Genomic DNA, 20,786 nt, shown 5'->3' on the forward strand with positions numbered 1-20,786 from the left:
ACCACAAGCTCTTTAAGATCCTTGTTGTACAGGAACACCTTGGGAGGCAGATGGGTGCCCTTGAGCACAGGGTCCCCTTTACGGGGACCCACTGGTTGCTCATCCTGCAATTCCAGGCAGTGCATAACTTGGGCAGTCAACCAGGGGAGCTCCTACTGCTGAATAAGATGGATCATAGAAGTATCATCCCCCAGCTCTAAGTCCTCTTCCAGGACTCCTCAAGCCCACTCATCCTCCTTGATGAGCTCCTCCTCCAACAGCAGAGGGGCTGAGAGGTCCTCCACCGCTTCCTGAAAGAATGAAGCTTGGCAGGGTCATTTAGCTCCCAAAGACACCCCGCTCCGAAAAGTAACTTATGCTCTATGCAAGACTGGCCCCACTGTGCTTAAGACAATAAGCAAGACAAACTGAGAAAAAACCTCAAACACCAACGACCGACTGCCACTGTTCAAAGGGGAGAACCTGTGACTGAGCCAGGAGGCCAAGCACCTCAACTTGAACACACTCCACACTCCCCTCCCCTCCACCATGGTCTCCCTGGGTTCCAGCCCTACAGATGAACTGGAACCCAATGGACCGGAGTCATCCCAGGTGAAGGCTCCCCACCAGAGGTCTCTTCACAAACCTGGCAATGGCCTGATGCCTGACAGGCCACGCAGTGGCACGCTTTAGTCATAGAAACAGCCATCTAGAGAAAAGGCAAGAAGCAGGTCGCAAACTCCTCTTGCAGCACTCACCTGCTGACCATGCCCAGAGTGGGATCGGTTCCCTGAGACCAGCAGGAGGTAAGACCAGTCACTAAACCCTCCGCTGTCTGATGCACGCTCCTCTTGTGCTATTTTTTTGGGTTTTTTTGCTTAAAGGGCAAGTTGCGCAAAACCAGTGGAATCTCTGGGTCCCCACAGGGCTGCCTGAAGGAACCCTGTCTGCGAATAGGAGAGGGAGCCGAGGCAGACCCAGAATCAAAGGTCAGGTAAGGAGGGGGGGCCAACAAAGGGAAGAGGGACTCACACTACAGTGTGCACCCCCATGGACTAACACAAAACCAGACTGGCAGGTTCCAGAGGCCGTTGAGCAGCAGCAAAACCCTGAGGTAAAATCACTTGCTTGGGATCTATTTAGATATTTTGGTATTTTATTTTATTTTTTATTGTTTTGTGAGCCTGTAGCTCTTGTCCGTTATTTTTTACTCCCCAACAAGCCTCTAAATCTGTTGTTCCAATAAAGCTTCCACGGGATTTCTCTCTCTTTTTTTTTTTTATTAAGGCATAAAGAAACACAGAGCCCACAGCACCTACCTACCACCTGCTGAGGAGACTGAGAAACACTGAAGGGTATAGGGCTTCACAGTTTGTCTCAGTCTCGCCATCTGCTGGTAGGAGGACATATAACCACTTGTAGGGCATGGTCTGGAGCTGACACTACGGAAGTGTATCTCTATATATAAAAGGCACCTCCAACGTTCTAAATCTGTAGTTGCAAGATTGCATGAGTGTCTGCCCCACCCCTGTGTCACAACGTGATGACGTTGAGGGCGGAGCAATGACACTCAACAAATCGGATTGTCATTGGGTAATCTCTGTTTCCACTCTCCAATGCAGCCGTCATTCCCATACACTCAAAACCAACCAAAGCCTTGCTAGCGCCCGTTTCGTTTGTGTCAGAAGCGGGCCTTTTTTACTAGTTTCTACATAAAAATCATTATAAAGTCTTCGGGTGAGGGAGGACCCATGGGCTTTGCAGAAATGCAAGCAGCTTTAAAAATAGTCCTCAAACCAGCTTCTGCCTAGTTTTTGTTTGTTTTTTTTTTTTAACCCTGTGACCTCTACCTTTGTTTGACATTTTTTCCTCCGTAATAGGAAAGATTTAAAAAGGGAACATAATGGGAGACACAGGTGCCCAATGCTGATATAAGTGAACTCTTACAATCTGCATCAGACATGATAATAGTTGGACTTTTCCCACTAAGCTCCAAGATCAGTTTCTTCAGATTACTGCTCCCGGCCTGCTGGATGCGTTGACCAACCTGTAATGAAGAAGGAAACTTTCAGTGCACGAGCTCACACACAAAACAGGCTTTCCACTTCCCAAGACTATGTACAAAAGCACAGATCAGGTCGCTGCTTGAATACATTTTTTTACAGACAGGAAACCACAATACTAAGAGTTTGCTTTCTTTGCAGTTGACTTATTTTTTTTTATCTTTCAACGTTTTTATCGATGACACTTCAAAACACAGATAAACAAATAAGGCAATTTGCTACGTACAGTCATCAAACTTTTATCGTTTTATCCCCCCCCCCCCCCCCCATTTCCTCCCTCTGTTTACGCTTCAACATTTTAACATTAGAACATTGTACTTCCTTCTAATGGATTGACTTTATTAGGCAATAACATCCCGCTGCTCAATTAGGCTATAAATGCAACAGCAAAACAAGAATAAGACCATATGTTGTGCAGGAAAGAACAGTACATAGGGGATTCCCCTCCCATCTCATGGTCTCCCCATCTTATTATCTCACTGACCCCGTCAGCTAGCAACAATTATAATTAACATTCCAATGCTGTAATCATTTGTAGTAATTCAAAACTATATAATTTGGGCCTCCAAATACACCACTTCCTCAATCCCCTTCCCTCCTTCATTACCCACCCTTATATAAAGTATTCGTCTTCGCACATTCCACACGTATCTACCTGTCCCGTCAACTTCCCAGGCAGCCTGTTAGACTTATTTTTTTTATGTCCAGAATTAGGTCAGCAGCAAACTGATATCAAAACTTCTTAAGAAACTGGTTCCTGCTCTTGGTTTTCCACAGAAAGTAAAACCATTTTAAGAACACCTTGTGAGAGGACAGAGATGTATAAATTTCCTGGCTTATGGAAAGTCTCAATACTACAAATGGAAAGAAACAAACATGAATTTTTCTTCAAATCCAGCAACCTATGATGCAATTCTGGGCTGCAAAATACACACACAGGCTCCTGCCTTTCCAGTGTTTCTAATGAGGCCCACTTTCTTACCTCAGTGGAGCCTGTGAATGAAACTAGATCCACATCCATATGGGAAACAATGGCAGCTCCCACGATAGATCCCTTTCCAGGGATAGTATTCACAACACCTGGTGGAAATCCAGCCTGTAGATATATATAACTAAGTTACTATCATTACCATGCAGCAATACTCATTGTCATCATGAAACAGTGAACCCCCACCCTCCCCCTGATTTTATCTAATGACTGCTGCAAACCAAAAGCTCCAGAAACAAATACAAACACAACGCAACCCAATAAAGATTTCACTCAATGTTTAGGAATCTTATTGTACCTTAACTGTACTTGGTTCTAAACCTTGATCTTGAAATTCCTAGTCCCCAGCTGATAAAGAGAATCAGTTAGTATCAACAAGCAAATAGCCCTAGGAATGAGAAATATATTTATCATAAACTGACTTTTGGGGCCTAGCCAGGTGCTGCCGTGCACATGTCCCCAAGTTTGATCCCAAGTAGGCTGGGACGCTGCAAAGGCAGTGTTCACAACCCGCCTCCACAACAGGTAGTAGGGGGAGAGAGGGAAGATGGAGTCATGGACACTGCTTAAAAGGTAATTCTGCACCTAATGGCTTGACTGAGGGCCTGTGGCTGCAGGATTCCTAAAGGATCTTCATGCACTGTCCTCGCCCAAAACCATCACTGCAACAGCTGGACTGCAGTTGGGTGGAAAGATATATAAAACAGAAAGCCCACCAGGATCCCAGTCCTGATTCTGGCTGAACTGGAATCCCCAAAACAGGAGGTAACCGCCAGGGTCAATAACACACACTGACTGACCTTTATAGAAACCTTTTGCTTTAGGGAGGACCAGCATAGCAGTTAGAGCACTGAACCATGATTCAGATTTGGGACATGGGTTCAATATTTTTTTTTTTACACCGACGATGTCTGACCTTAACCAACTTGCATCATCTTTCAGTACCTTTAAAATCCAACTGAGATTGATCTTTTCTTCCAGATAAATGCTTTACTCCCACAACCAGTGGTGTAGCCACAGGTGGGCTTGGGTGGGCCATGGCCCACCCATTTATGGCTCAGGCCCACCCAACAGTAGCACATGTTTAGTGGTAACTGGTGGGAATCCCAAGCTCCGCCAGCTGAAGATTTTCCCCTGATGGTAACGAAAACGCTATTCTCCATGACACCGGCACCTGCGCATGCTCAGTTTTCAGTGCATGCCTGCTGCCAAGGTGGAAAGAAGCGTTTTCCCACCAGCTGAGATCATTTTTTTTTGGGGGGGGGGGGGGAGAACACTTGGTGCCCACCCAATTCTTGCCTAGGCCCACCCAAAATCTGTTGTCTGGCTATGCCCTGCTCCCAACAACCATATATAGAAATCTCTTGTACTGTGCCCATCAGCAGTATTTGTTAACTGTCCATGAAGCTACACAGGTGCTGTGTTACTGGTTGCTCATGCTCTCACCTCTTTGACAAGGCTGGCCACATAAAGAGAAGTCAGGGGAGTCTGTTCTGACATCTTCATCACAACCACGTTTCCCGTGGCCAAAGCCGGACCAAGCTTATAGGCAAGCAACACCAGGGGGTAATTCCACTGCAAGAAGGCACAAGAGACCCAACCCCCTTTTAAAAATGTAATGCAAACCAAGGGACTTAAAGGACACTTTTCTCTAGTCAACGACCTAATGTATGTTACAATCCAATTTATTAATCAGGATCCTTCATGCTATACAATAAGATATTCTTCTTTACCATGCATGTATACACATGGTATATATATATATATATATATATATACCATGATCTGTTCGATATATGTTATGTTCCATGTATGTACCATGTATGTTACAATGTATGTTTACACCCTAACGCAAGACCAGTTGTAATTCTGTTACCCGGAAATGGCAACCGCCATTACGGCAACCGTAAGCCACATTGAGCCTGCAAATTGGTGGGAAAATGTGGGATACAAATGCTACAAATAAAAATTTACACGGGTAGTGTTTTAATTGCATTAAACGGGCTATCTGAAAACTGCCCTCACTCGATGTGGTTTAAGTATATACATGCTACGATCAAGGAACACACTTTCAGTTACATCAAAAGGAAGCACATTTGGCTTGGGGGGGGAGGGGGGATTAGATCGCATTTACAACTCTGTGCTGCAGTTTCTCTGCAAAATTCTACCTACTGATAAAGCAGGCGCAATTGGTCACATGTATTTTGTACCTGTGGGGAAATTTTAAGTCAAGATACCGCAGAGCTGGTGCAAAGCCCGTGGATAAGAAGTACGTGTTTCCTTTGTTGCAGTGCAGACATTTGAAAATTGCCTCCTAAATGAGTTGTAGGGGATACTTGCCCATTGCTATGAAGGGAGGTGACAAATCAAGCCCTGCCCCTATGACCAACATCACCATCAATTATTCCTGTGCCATCGGCCGTAGCTTAGGCATAAAAACTGGCAAAATTATCTAAAATCTGCAGTCCGTGTTTCTTTGAAACACTGGCCACGGCGCTTAAACGTGTACCAGAATATTTAGTGCCAGCTGCTATCCAGATACTCTGCAGAGATAATCCAGATAACAGCAGTGGAGGAGTGGCCTAGTGGTTAGGGTGGTGGACTTTGGTCCTGAGGAACTGAGTTTGATTCCCACTTCACGCACAGGCAGCTCCTTGTGAGTCTGGGCAAGTCACTTAACCCTCCATTGCCCCATGTAAGCCGCATTGAGCCTGCCATGAGTGGGACAGCGCGGGGTACAAATGTAACAAAAATAAAATAGATACTATTGGAGATTCTACATGGAATGTTGCTACTATTGGAGATTCTACATGGAATGTTGCTATTTTTTTCTCAGCAGAATTCATTATATAACGATGAGTCTTTATTCCGACCTAAATCTCGCTGGATTCCCCCGGGCCCGATGGATACCCACATTGCGATGTTTAAAGCTTTAGTTCTCAGAGATGTGGAAAAATTAGAAACAACTGAACGCATGTATGGACAACATAGAAGACGGTATGACAATTTGACAAAAGTAGAACGACAGGAATTGGAGGTCTTATCCAAGGATTCTAAAATTGTCATCCGTCCTGCAGATAAGGGCGGGTCAGTGGTGATCCAGGACAAGAATACGTACATGGAGGAGGTTTTTCGACAACTTCTTGATGTTAGATATTATCAACGGTTACCACAAGATCCAGGTCCAGAGTTATTTATGAGAATTGTTGATATTGTAGACCAAGCTACACGAAATGGCTTTCTCACAAAGGCAGAATCACGCTTTTTGAAAGTCATTAACCCTAGGAACCCAGTATTTTATACGGTTCCCAAGATTCATAAAGATCTAAACAAACCCCCGGGACGCCCTATCGTGTCCTTATGCGGTACTGTACTGGAACCCTTGTCAAAGTTTTTGGATCATTTTTTACAGCCCTACGTTATTTTGGCTAGGTCTTATATTCGCGATACAGCCCACTTCTTGCGTCAATTATCTGAGATAAAGGACATTTCTGAGGACACATTTTTAGTTACTCTAGACATCGAATCGTTGTATTCAAATATCCCCCAGGATTTGGCTCTTAACATTGTAAGAAATACGTTGGCCAGGCGCTCCACTACTGAATGCATACCATCTTCTTTCCTGCACTCTTTGGCGACTCTTGTCTTGAAATATAACTATTTTGAATTTGAGTCAACATTTTTTCTACAAATCACTGGAGTAGCTATGGGTACGGCAGCAGCCCCTAGCATTGCTAATTTGTATGTCAGTGACTTTGAGGAAATGAATTTATATGCCTCACAGTGGACTACCTATATTTTATACTGGGGTAGATTCATAGATGATATCTTTTTTATTTGGACATCTTCTGAGAGTCATCTAAATCAGTTTTTTGACTGGTTGAATAGCAAAGATGCCCATTTGAAATTTACTATGAATAAACTTAGACAACATGCTAGATTTCTGGACACAGAAATTATTAAGGCAAATGGCACTTTATAGACCACAGTTTATCACAAGCCCACGGATAGAAACACTCTATTGCAGTTCAATAGTCATCATCCTCATAGGCTAAAATGGTCTTTACCAATAGGCCAGTTTTTACGTTTACGGAAAATATGTACCACTGATATATCCTTTAAACATCAAGCTGCCTTATTAATGGATAAATTACGGTGTCGAGGATACCCTGAGAATTGTATCAGACAAGCATATAAACGAGCGTGGTTCGCTCAGAGATCATTATTGCTTATTGATAAACCTAAGGAACCTTTAAACAGGATGGTATGCGTGTTGGGTTTTTCTACTATGGCTCCTCAAATCGCCCAAATTATTAACAAACATTGGCAGGTGTTAACTTTCCATAATATTTTTTTGGAACAGCCATGCATTGCTTATACTCGAGGAAAAAATCTTAGGGACCGATTAGTACATACCTCTATTACACATAATAACTTGTGCATAGAGGGAGGTATTCACCAACCTTGCGGCTCTTGCCAATTTTGTAGTCAAACTCATTCTATGACACAGTGGACTCATCCTCAAACGTTAAGGACATTTCTACTAAGACACAGCACGACCTGCACTACATCTTTCGTAGTTTACATTATTGAGTGCCCCTGCCATTTGTTCTATGTGGGGCGCACTATTAGACATATGAGGGTAAGACTGATAGAACATAAAAGCAGATTATCTACAAAAACCATGACAGCTCCTCTGGTTCCACATTGTGAACAATTTAAACATACATTTGCAGATCTACGGTGGTTTATTATTGACCATATTCCTGCTTGGATAAATAATATGGACCGGACTACGGCATTGATTAGACGGGAACAGTGGTGGATCTTCACTTTAAAAACAATCAACCCTTTGGGACTTAATGACAATGTTGAATGGAACACCATAATTTGATCTGCAAAGCTCTTCTACATCTGTTGGTATTTCGTCTGTTTGCTAGCTTTGTAACTGTTTGCATAAAGCTAGTTGAAAAAAGAAAAAAAGAAAAAAGTGACGTGATCTCCGATTTCACATGGACGCAGATGCTTTATAAGCCACAAGGTAAAAGCAGGTTTTGCCTTGTTTTGTGGATTGCTTGAGACAGAATAAAGAAGAAGAAGCGATTTATGTAGCCTTAACCCTTTGTCCCTGAGGAAATTGTTTTGAAACCCCGCGGAGTCGGGCGGATCCAGGGGAAGGCAATTGCTAATTGTTTCAGCAAGGCAACACAGTTCTGCCAGAGAGGCAAGAACTTACGAGATAAGTGTACAGTTTTTTTCACCTAGTATATGTAATCTTTTAAACAAATGTATAAGCGATTTTATAGCACTGTGGTGATTGGGATGCAAAAAAATATGAGCAGAGGTTGCTCTTTACCCAAAAAAATATAGTAAGAGTTACCCAATAAAAGAAGTGCTATGCCACGTTGTAGCAGCATTATTGACTGCAGTCACGGTGGTTTATATCTGAGGGTACTCTACACATAAAAATTAATGATCACATACGGGTGAAATAACTGTTTATTATTACACTTACTCGCAGTAGGTGGCTTTTGAGTCCTGGTTTGTGTTTATTAGCTATTCCACTAGCAACATTCCATGTAGAAGGCTGCGCAGGCTTCTGCTTCTGTGAGTCTGATGTCCTGCATGTACGTGCAGGACGTCAGACTCACAGAAGCAGAAGCCTGCGCGGCCACATTGGTGGAATAGCAACATTCTATGTAGAATCTCAAATAGTAGCAACAGTGGAGGAGTGGCCTAGTGGTTAGGGTGGTGGACTTTGGTCCTGGGGAACTGAGGAACTGAGTTCGATTCCCACTTCAGGCACAGGCAGCTCCTTGTGACTCTGGGCAAGTCACTTAACCCTCCATTGCCCCATGTAAGCCGCATTGAGCCTGCCATGAGTGGGAAAGCGCGGGGTACAAATGTAACAAAAACAAAACAATATTCAGTGCCGGTAAATTATGCCCTTGCTCTGGTCTGTACTGTCCTAGCACTATCCAATAGGGTTGGGCTGGTATGAATGATGCTGCTGACAATGCTACTACCCAGGTAAGGAGTTTTGAATATTGTGCCAAACTGTATTTAGAAGCATCAAACAAATATTCAATAATCAGAAATCCCTTTTGGTTACATTTTGTGTGTGCAGAAAATTGACCCAGGATTGTTCTTTAGGAACAACACACTTTTTTTTTTTTTAATGTTGGGGTAAGCAGGCGAGGAAAGATTTGACAGAAATTTCTGTTGGATGACTTGTGTGTCTTTTCTTCTGTTTGTTTTAATACTGTCCCACCTTCCAAAATACAGCAGACTAAGGGCTCCTTATACAGATGAGTCAGAAAATCCAGGGTTCAAATAATGCTTCGCCCACTGACACTTTGAGGGGCATAATTGAACGAAAACGTCTATCTCCATGGGCGTTTATCTCCGAGAACGGGTCCATGAAGGGGTGGACTGAACTGTATTTTCGAAAAAAATAGACGTCCATGTTTTATTCGACAATTTGTGAGCTGGGCATTTTTGTTTTTCAGTGATAATGGAAAATGAAAGCGCCCAGCTCAAAAACAAATAAATCCAAGGCATTTGTTCATGGGAGGGGCCAGGAGTCGTAGTGCACTGGTCCCCCTCACATGCCAGGACACCAACCGGGCACCCTAGGGGGCACTTTTACAAAAACAAAAAAAAAAGGTAAAAGAGCTCCCAGGTGCATAGCACCCTTCCCTTGTGTGTTGAGCCCCCCCCCCCCAATCGCCCTCAAAACCCACTGCCCACAAGTCTACACCATTACTATAGCCCTAAGGGGTGAAGGGGGTCACCTACATGTGGGTACAGTGGGTTTGGGGGGGTTGGACGACTAAGCATTAAGCAGCACAATTGTAACAGTTGGGGGGGGATGGGCCTGGGTCCACCTGCCTGAAGTCCACTGCACCCCTTAACAACTGCTCCAGGGACCTGCATACTGCTGCCAGGGAGGTGGGTATGACATTTGAGGGTGAAAATAAAAAGTTGTGAAACATCATTTTTTGTGGTGGGAGGGGGTTAGTGACCACTGGGGGAGTCAGGGGAGGTCATCCCCGATTCCCTCTGGTGGTAATCTGGTCATTTAGGGCACTTTTTGGGGCCTTATTCGTGAAAAAACTGGGTCCAGGAAAAGTGCCCTAAATTCTAGCTACAAACGCATACTTTTTTTCCATTATCGGCGAAAGGCGCCCATCTCTGTTCGGGTGATAACCACGCCCCAGTCCCGCCTTCACCATGCCTCCGACACGCCCCCGTCAACTTTGTTCGCTTCCGCGATGGACTGCAGTTGAAAACGTCCAAGTTCGGTTTTCGATTATACCACGTTATTCGTTTTTGGGAGATAAACGCCTATCTCCCGATTTAGGTCGCAATATAGGCGTTTTTGTCTTTCGATTATAAGCTGGTTTGTGACCTTGGGAAGTCACTTCATCCTCCACTGCCTCAGGTACAACTCGAATGTAAGCCAGTTTAGGAAGGGAAATTTATTTATTTATCTATCTATCTATCTATCTATTTATTTATTTGTTGTATTTTTAACCCACATTTTTCCACCTATTTGCAGACTCAATGTGGCTTACAATCAGGGGTGTGCTGGTAAATTTTTAACAACGGGCTCTGTCTCCGGGCATAGCCGGCCCTGAAATTTGGGGGGAGGGGGGAATACATGCCTCTCTCTCCCCTCCCTTGTGCGGGCACACTAGGCATACCTTTGCCGAGCCCCACCAGCCAATAAATGGACTGCCACCATTCTCTGCTGCTTGTTTCTGGCTCTGAGCAGCATGATGGAACCTTCTTGCGCTTGCATGAAAAGCCCCAGCCTGATGCTCAGAGTCAGAAACAAGGAGCTGGGAGCAGCAGCAGTCTATTTACTTGGCTGGCAGGGCTCAGCATCCCCACCAGCAAAGTAAAAGAGAATTCAGGAGGGGGCCCAAGCCCACATTTTGGGAGTCAGTTGTTAAAGTAGCCATGGGGAGGCCTACTTTAACAACCGGCTCCCAAAATTCTTAAAAACTTAACAAATGGCTCCTTCGAGCCCATGAGAGCCCGCTCCAGCACACCACTGCTTACAATATTTCAACATGGCAAGCGCCATTCAGAAGTAGATAAACAATTGGTTACAAAAAGAACAAGTGTAGCATAATGGATATTATCAATTCAATAAATGAGAAAACAGACAGGTTATCAAGTAAGTAGTGATGTGTTGAAGTTCCTATTATTGATTATTATGGTACGTCTTGTTAATCTTCGAAAGTTAATAAGATCGTGAATATTTTTCAAATCAAGTGGTAGTGCATTCCACATCTGCGTGCCAATATAGGAAAAGCAGGACGCATGCAATAGTTTGTATTTTAAACCTTTACAGCTAGGGAAGTGAAGTCCCAAGAATGTGCGTGCTGATCTTTTAGCGTTCTTGGGTGGCGAGTCGATAAGGTCTGACATGTAGGCTGGAGCAGTTCCATGGATGATTTTATGAACCAGGGTGCAAACTTTGAACACCGAACCTTCTTTAACAGGAAGCCAATGGAGTTTCTCTCTTAGGGGTTTTGCACTCTCGTATTTTGTCTTTCCAAATATGAGTCTAGCTGCAGTATTCTGGGCTGTCTGACGTTTCCAGATGATATGCTCTTTACATCCGGCGTACAAAGCATTACAATAGTCCAGGTGACTCAGCACCATTGATTGTACCAAGTTGCAAAAAGTGCCTCTGGGGAAGAATGGTTTCACGTGAAATAATTCACGTGGTCTGAGCTTGAATTTGGAAAAGGCACACAATCAAATCTAAAATCCAAATCCAACTTACAGGTAAGGTCCCATGTTCAATGCAGTGCTAAAATGGATTTAGTTTCTTCTGTCTTTGAAACAGTGTCACACACATGTGTTTCTGAACTTAAGGCTCCTTTTATAAAGCCACATTAGCAATTCTAGCGCAGCAAATGCAACGAAGCCCATTCAATTCCTATGGCGTCGTCATATTTACATGCTAAGCAGTTGCATGCTCGTTCTAGAATACCACTGAGCTATCACTTAGCGTGTAATTGTGACCTTGGGACCAGTGGCTTAGCTACGGGTGGGTCGAGGTGGGCACAGGCCCACCTAGTTGTGGTACCCTATATAAACATCTCTCCTCCGCAGATTCCTAGCATCTGCCCGCCCGTAACTGAACCTCGTCCTTCCCCGGTGCATCTTACAGGCATCTCCGCCACCTGCAGTGATTCATTATTGCTGCCTGCACCAGCCCCGCAGGCTTCCATCAGCCAGGTCCCACCAGACAGGAAACAGGAAATGGCATCAATGAAGGTGGAACCTGGCTGATGGAAGCCTGTGGGGCCAGCACAGGCAGCAATAATGAATCACTGCAGGCGCCAGAGATGCCTGTAAGGTGCACCGGGGAGGGACAGGGTTCAACCACAGGCGGGCAGGTACCAGGACGCCGTGGAGGAGAGATGTTTATGTGGGGGTAGATGAAAAAATACCTATATATTTTTTTTATATATCTGGGGGGGGGGGGGGGCGTGATGTGGGGTGGCATGATATGGAAAGGCCCGTCTAAGTTAAAGCTGAGCCCATCCAAAATACTGGGTTTGGCTACGCCACTGTTATGGACTAGATTCTATTTATCATGCCTACAAAAACAAAATACAGCTAAATTTAGGCATACTGTATAGACTAAGCCTAAATCCATACTGTATAGAATAAGCCTAAATCTCTGTGCAGTTTATAGGATATGCCAAGCACCCATCCGCACAACTGAATTTAGTCACGGGCAGTTACGCCAAGTAAAACTTGGTGTAAATCTGATGCCTAAATTAGGTGCAAACCGGGTGTATTCTATATAGAGAATGACACAGTTACCGTTACCTCGGATATACTGTGATAAATCTGCAGTAACAGCAATATTGTAAAATAAATTTCCACAGATGCGGGAAGAAAACTTTTTACTGTCCCTCAGGAATGGTAAAAAGCCTTGTTTGTACTGTTAAAAAAAAAAAATCTTCTCCTTCCCGCAGGTGTCACACTTGCCTATGGCTGTGATTCACACAGACCTCCTCCACGGCCTTCCTCCTGCCAGGTCCCACTCTTTCTACTGAAGAAAAAAGAAGGGGTTCACACCTTCCACAAATCCAACAAGGAAATAGGTTGGAAAATGTGGGATACAAGTGCAATAAAGCAAATGCAGAGTGGACGAAAATCCAATCCAAGAAACCAGTCAGAACTCACAGAATGAGAACTCCAAATGGACTTTATTAGAACCCTACACGGTCCGTGTTTCGGCTATAAAGCCTTCATCAGGGGTCTAAAAACATAACATACAAATAGAATGAGAATAATATATATGTTGAAAATTAAAAATTGAAATCATGTTAAGCACAACATGGAGAATATTGTCTCAAGTAAAAGCATATTACACATGACACATAACATAGGAAACAATGTCTCAAACAAAATAAAAACAGATATTTAAAAACTAATGTTATGTGTAATATGCTTTTACTTGAGACAATATTCTCCATGTTGTGCTTAACATGATTTCAATTTTTAATTTTCAACATATATATTATTCTCATTGTATTTGTATGTTATGTTTTTAGACCCCTGATGAAGGCTTTATAGCCAAAACACGGACCGTGTAGGGTCCTAATAAAGTCCATTTGGAGTTCTCATTCCGTGAGTTCTGACTGGTTTCTTGGATTGGATTGGATTGGATTTTCTTCCACTCTGCATTTGTTTTCCCACTCATTCTACTGCAACTTCCTGTTCAGGAAGTTGCAGAAGAGAGGATGCGACTTGGCAGGAGGAAGGCCACGGAGCCAGCCTGTGTGAATCGATGCCGGATGCAAGAAAGTGTAAGTGACACCTGCGCAGGGGGGAAGGACGGGAAGGACAAAGCTGGCTGCACCCTTGGGAGGGAAAGGACTCAAAAGCCTTGTCAGCTGACTCTCTACATTATAACTAGGTCAAAGTAGCATTATCACATGTTTTAAAAAGGTTAGCAATGATAGAAAAAGTTTGAATGAAAAAGGAAGATGATCTATAAATAAAATGCAAAGGAGGAGAAAAATCCAAGAACCAGACAGGGCAAGATTAAAGGTAAACTAGGCATGTGCCTAGGGATCAAATATTGGGGGGAGGGGGAGGGGGAGATCCTGCTAGTTATGCTTTAATTCGGCCCTGCCCAAGCTTCATACAGGAAACAGATGATGCCAATCATAGTTGTATCAGGTCATATAGGACAAGAAGTGGAGCTGGTGATGTTTTATTTCTTCCAGTATCATCTTTGTGACTTGATTTCTCCAGCTATGTACTATTAGTTATCCCAAATCGAACACCATCCCTGGCATGTGCCGTCTTTATATTTTGCACAGTACAGTAGTAAATGCATCTCTTTCTATATCTCCGGTGTTGTACTGCATGACTGTTTGAGGCTTGTGCAGATGGGGTCAGAGCCGTCACGGACGAGACAGGGACAAAGCTCACGGTGACGGGGACAAACTTTGTCCCCATGTCATTCTCTAATTCTATAACAGCACACGTAGATATTAGAAATGCCCATGACCCGCCCATGGCCACTCCCCCCTTTTCAACTATGTGACTTAGAATTTAAGCGCATCATGTTATAGAATATGCTTGGACAGTTCTGCGCATAAATTCTAATTAATGTCAATTACTGTCAATAATTGCTTCTTATGTGGCAATTATTGGCGCCAATTGACTTGCTAACTAATTAAGTTAAGTGCGCAAATCCAGTGTGCGTGCATCTTAAGTCACGCTACATAGAATCCGGGGGTATGTGCAAGTATGTGCTTATTCCGTAACGTGCGCACCCAAAAAAACAGTGCTTAACTTTAGGAGCCCCCATTACAGAATGAGGGGGTATGTGCTTAATTCAGTAGGAATTACTACCGCTCTCCCTGCATATCCCCAGATGACGTCTTCTCATTGTATACAACATGCTGATATTTTGGGGGGGGGGGATATCAAAACAATTTTTCACAGATGGACTTTTTCTGTGTGTGTGTAGATTACTCACCGACATAATCTGTCCGCATACTCCCACTGGCTCACGTCGTGTGTAGCAAAAGTAATCTCCATCTACAGGAATGACTTTTCCATGGCATTTGTCAGCCCAACCAGCCAAATACCTGAACAGCAAAATAAGCATTTTATAACCAGAAACCATGATTACATTCTACTTTTTTGGAGGTTGTGTAAAGATCCTAAATCTTGTGGCTTCCTTATCATAGCTCTTTGATTTTATGTACACTTACTCTGAATACATATATATCTTATTGATCTTGTGCCTTTGTTAGGTAACCTTTGTTCTGTGCCACCAAATCTCTTCTGTATACCTGCATAGAATGTGCACGTCTCATACTTCTACAGAAACAAGCAGTGGTAACTAATCTTCCTTCACTGTGAGAAAGAGAAAACCACACTTATGCAAGGAGCTGCCAGCACTTTACAACTCTATCCTCAATTAAAAACTGCGCCTCACCCTTATTAAATCAAAATCATTTTGCCTGAGCACCACTTCATTCTTAAATTTGGATCCAATCAGTAAATCTTTATGGAAGTTACGCTAACAGTGCATGTTTTTAAAAAAAAACCCTGAGCAGTGCTTGGAAAGAAGGGCCACGTCAGCAGCAGGGCCGTAGCACGGTATGTGCAGCTAGTGTGGCTGCACAGGGCTGAAGGGAGGCACCAGCATCAAAGCTGTGCCCCGTCCATTGCCTCCTCTGCTTGGCCATTATCACCCATTCTTCTCCTTGTGCGCTCCCCCATGGCATCCACTCACCTTTCCCATAAGGTCCTCCCCAGCCTACCTGATGGATGCACTGGATGTCTAGAACCTCTAGCAGTACAGAGATGCGCAAGCGGGGAGGCGTGGCAGGACAAGGCAAGGGACTAGTTTCACAGGGTGCATTTGTAGCTTATTATACCCTGGTCATTAGAGCAAAGCACATAGAGGGTTTTTTACTAAGGCGCGCCCACGTTTTTGGCACGTGCTAAAATTGGGCGCACACTAAACGTTAGAGATGCCAACGCATTCCTATGGGTGTCTATAACGTTTAATGTGCGTCCAATTTTAGCGCATGCCAAAAACGTCAGCAGGTCTTAGTAAAAGACCCCCCCCCCCCCCCCATAGTGAGGGCTAGGGACAGAAGCAGATTTTTAAAATTTATTTGTTACATTTGTATCCCACATTTTCCAACCTACTGTATTTGTAGGCTCAATGTGGCATACATAGTAGCGGAGAGGTGTTTGCAGACTCCGGTGTGAACAAATACAAAGTGATGTTGTGGTAAGATAAAGTTCATGTGGCACAGCCGCATTAGGCATCGTATAACGGAAGAGTTGTGTTATGTCCATTACGTACTTTGGTTTTGTTGTGTTGCAGATATCAGGCATTTATGTTGGATCGGCCAGATATGCCTTTTAAACAGGTTAGTTTTTAGTGTTTTCTGGAAGTTTAGGTGATCGTACGTAGTTTTCAAGACTTTTGGTAATGCGTTCCACAGTTGTGTGCTAATGTAAGAAAAACTGGATGCGTAGGTTGATGTGTACTTGAGTCCTTTGCAGCTTGGGTAGTGCAGATTTAGGTACGTTCATGTTGATTCGGATGTGTTTCTAGTTGGTAGGTCGATCAAGTCTGTCATGTATCCCGGGGCTTCACCGTAGATAATTTTGTGAACCAGAGTGCAGATTTTGAAAGCAAAGCATTCTTTGATTGGGAGCCAGTGTAGTTTTTCGCGGAGGGGTCTTGCGCTTTCAAATCGCGTTTTTCCGAAGATAAGCCTAGCTGCCTAGCAAAACAGAGTAAACTTTCACCTTCCCATCTTCTCTATCGGGGCAAAATAGTGGAAACATTCATAAAGAATGAAATTACGGAACACGTAGACAAACATGGTTTAATGGGACAGAGTCAGCATGGGTTCAGCCAAGGGAAGTCTTGCCTCACCAATTTGCTTCATTTCTTTGAAGGCATGAGTAAACGTATGGATAAAGGTGAGCCAGTTGATGTAGTGTATCTAGATTTTCAGAAAAGCTTTTGACAAAGTTCCACATGAGAAACTCCTGAGAAAATTTGAAAAAGTCATGGGGTAGGAGGCAATATCCTTCTGTGGATTTGGAATTGGTTGTTGGACAGAAAACTGAGGGTAGGGTTAAATAGCCATTTCTCTCAATGGAGGGTGAAGAGTGAAGTGCTGCAGGGATCTGTGCTGGGACCAGTGCTATTTAACATACTTATAAATGATCGGGAAATTGAAAGATGAGTGAGGTGATTAAAATTTGCAGATAACACAAAACTATTCAAAATTGTCAAAACACATGCAGATTGTGAAAAGTTGCATGAAGACCTTAGGAAACTGGAAGACTGGGCATCCAAAAGGCAGATGAAATTTAATGTGGACAAATGCAAAATGATGCACTTTGGGAAGAATCAGGGCCGGTCCTAGGGTCTCTGGCACCCCCCTGCAGACTATCAGTTGTTGCCCCCTCCCCCATCTCCTTTCTCTCTTCTCCCACCCTGCCCCTGTCCAGCGATTCTCCTTCGCCCCATCCCCCTCCCATTTATGGCCACCTGCCCACCCTCTTCTCCCCCCAACATCCCCCTTTTTCTTCTTGCCACCCTGCATGGTTTAAGTCTTTTTTAATTTACCTCCTTCACAGCGGCCGTGTCATTTCAAAGCCCTGACCGTCTCTAGCCTTCCCTCCCTTCATGAATTCATTCCTGCAGAGTCCCGCCCTCGAGGAAATGACGTCAGAAGGCAGGACTCTGCGGGAACGAACTCACAAAGGGAGGGAAGGCTAGAGACGGGCAGGGCTTTGAAATGACGCGGCCGCTGGGATGGAGGTAAACAAAAGATTTAAACCCCCAAGGGCGGCGCGGTATGGTGGCGCAGCGCCGCCCTTGAAGGCAGGCGCCCCCCTGCGGTGCTTACCCCGCTTACCAGGTTTGACCAGCCCTGGGAATAATAATCAGAATCATAGTCACCTTAGGAGTCAGCACTCAAGAAAAATATCTAGGCATTATAGTAGACAATACACTGAAATCTTCTGCCCAGTGTACGCGCAGCGGCCAATAAAGCAAACAGGATGCTAGGAATTATTAGGAAAGGGATATATAAAGTAAGACCAAGAATATTATAATGCCTCTGTATCGCTCCATGATGCAACCTCACCTTGAGTATTGCATTCAATTCTGGTTGCTGTATCTCAAAAAAGATATAGCAGAATTAGAAAAGGTTTAAAGAAGAGTGACCAAAATTATAAAGGAATGGAAGTCCTCCCATCTGAAGAAAGGCTAAAGATGTTTGGCCTCTTCAGCTTGGAAAAAAGACAGCTGAGGGGAGATATGATTGCGGTCTATAAAATCCTGAGTGGTGTAGAATGGGTAGAAGTGGACCAATTTTTCACTCTTTCAGAATGTACAAAGACCAGGGGACATGTCATAAAGTTACATGGAAATACTTTTTAAAACAAATAGGAGGAAATATTTTTTCACTCAAAGAATAGTTAAGGTTTGGAACTTGGTACTGGAGATGTGATAACAGTGGTTAGTGTATCTGGGGTTAAAAAGGTTAGGACAAGTTATTGGAGGAAAAGTCCATAGTCTGTTATTGAGTGCTGGGTAGTCAAGATATGATGACCAAAGGCCCCAAAGGTGTAGGGCACATTAGCATTCTATATGAAGGTAAGCAGAAGAATTCTTTTAGAAAAAAAATGTACTTAAATAAAAAAACCAGGAAGTATTGTTATTAAAGAACCACTATCTGCACTGCACATGACAATGCTACAAAATGAACTGGCCACACATCTCAAAGTCCTACTCGCCTCTATTTCACTCTGTGTTTGGATAGGAAAGGATTTTTCCTTGTGTCCCACCCAGACTGTCAGGGCCATATTCACAATATCCTGCTGCCCAGGTAAATGCTTCCACACCGTGCGAGAAATGCATTTAAAGGGCAAATCCATAACAAGGCCCTTACATTTATGTACCGAGTGCATAAATGTACAGAATGCAGTCGCTTTCAGGGGTAAGTGTATACTTATGTGTTTAAATAGTACCAAGCAACTCAGTGCTACTGTATAAGAGCACCTGAACGGCATAGTGTGTAAATGCAGGGGGCATTCACATGTGTGGTGCCTGCAATAAGCTATGTTAAATTTCCAGCTGTTTAGTGCAAATAAGCATAGGAAAGGTGATTCTTCCTTTGGATGTTGAGCTGGTTTAGCCAGCTGTTTAGTAATGCATGGATACATGTTTTAAGAGCAGCACATAAGTACAGTCTTGATTATCCGACCTTTGCTAATCCGACCATCCGACAGACCCTCCCCTCAGTGACATCATTGTGTTGCAGTTAAGGAGCGCGTGGCTTCTCTTCCTGTTTGTGATTTGAGCCCATGCTTCTATGCATGAATTTCTGGATCTGGGACCCTGCTTGTGCAGCGAGTGAACTGTTGAAAAACTTGAGACCTTGCTCTTATAACAGTACAGTAAGGTAGCAGTTTTTGGACCTGGGACCCTGCTTTCACAGCGAGGAAACCGTTGAAAAACTTTTAAGCTGAGGGGGGCAGACTCAGGAAAGATGTCAGGAAGTATTTTTTCACGGAGAGGGTGGTGGACACTTGGAATGCCCTCCCGCGGGAGGTGGTGGAGATGAAAACGGTAACGGAGTTCAAACATGCGTGGGATATGCATAGAGGAATCCTGTGCAGAAGGAATGGATCCTCAGAAGCTTAGCTGAAATTGGGTGGCGGAGCAGGTGGGGGGAAGAGGGGGTGGTGGTTGGGAGGCGAGGATAGGGGAGGGCAGACTTATACGGTCTGTACCAGAGCCGGTGATGGGAGGTGGGACTGGTGGTTGGGAGGCGAGAAATACTGCTGGGCAGACTTATATGGTCTGTGCCCTGAAAAGGACAGGTACAAATTCAAGGTAAGGTATACACATATGAGTTTGTCATGGGCAGACTGGATGGACCATGCAGGTCTTTATCTGCCGTCATCTACTATGTTACTATGTTACTATGTTACCTTGCTTACAGCATGACAGCAATTTTTTTTTTTTTTTGAGACCATGGTTCTATGCAAGGGAACCATAATTTTTGGACCTGTTACCCTGTTTTCACAGGAAGGGAACTGCTGAAAAAGTTTTAAGCTAAGACCTTGACAGTGACAATCCTAGGTCAGCTGCCACCTGGGGCGGATTGCCGCTGCGCACCCCCCCCCCCCCCCCCCCCCCCCCCCCCCCCCCCCCCCGGGTGCAGCGGTGTTCGTCGTCCCCTGGTGCATCACCCCCCCCCCCCCCCCCGGGAAGTAACCTGTTCCGGGGCAGAGGGAGCAGGGAACCAGCAGACCCGACAGGCGTGTGGCTGCTCTTTGCACCCCTCCAGCAGCGTGCAACCGGGGCGGACCGCCCCCACCACCCTGCCCTCGGTACGCCACTGGACCTTGATCTTATAACAGTACAGCATGGCAGCACTTTATGCTTACTCTCATTCTTAGATCCAGAGGTTTTCCACTTTTCTTTCTGCTGCCTTGATTCCTGCTTCATACAGGTTTTGATTGGAGAAGACAACACAGTGATCTTGAAAAATGGAGCTCTGCATATGCAGTTGAAAAAAAATGGTTTCCCTTGCTCGGTTTTGTATTATATTTCTGTTCACTTTGCCTGGAGCACAATTGCTGTGCTGTTTATACTGCTCTATTTGTGCTCAAATTGCCTGACGTACAATGTTTTTCATTTATTTTCTTTG

General features: G+C 44.2%; 1 protein-coding gene across 1 annotated transcript in view; it reads right to left on the reverse strand.

Annotated features, from left to right (window-relative positions):
* Positions 1-20,786, reverse strand: part of LOC115479553 (aldehyde dehydrogenase, mitochondrial-like) — a 79,907-nt gene that overhangs the window by 24,665 nt on the left and 34,456 nt on the right. The window contains exons 5-8 of the mRNA XM_030217522.1: positions 15,059-15,170; positions 4,477-4,605; positions 3,025-3,138; positions 1,927-2,026 (exon numbers count right to left, since the gene is read on the reverse strand). Coding sequence (XP_030073382.1) covers positions 1,927-2,026; positions 3,025-3,138; positions 4,477-4,605; positions 15,059-15,170 — 455 coding nt within the window. The remainder of the gene's footprint in view (positions 1-1,926; positions 2,027-3,024; positions 3,139-4,476; positions 4,606-15,058; positions 15,171-20,786) is intronic.

Source organism: Microcaecilia unicolor, chromosome 11 (genome assembly GCF_901765095.1).
Source record: "Microcaecilia unicolor chromosome 11, aMicUni1.1, whole genome shotgun sequence".
Lineage (NCBI taxonomy): Eukaryota > Metazoa > Chordata > Amphibia > Gymnophiona > Siphonopidae > Microcaecilia > Microcaecilia unicolor.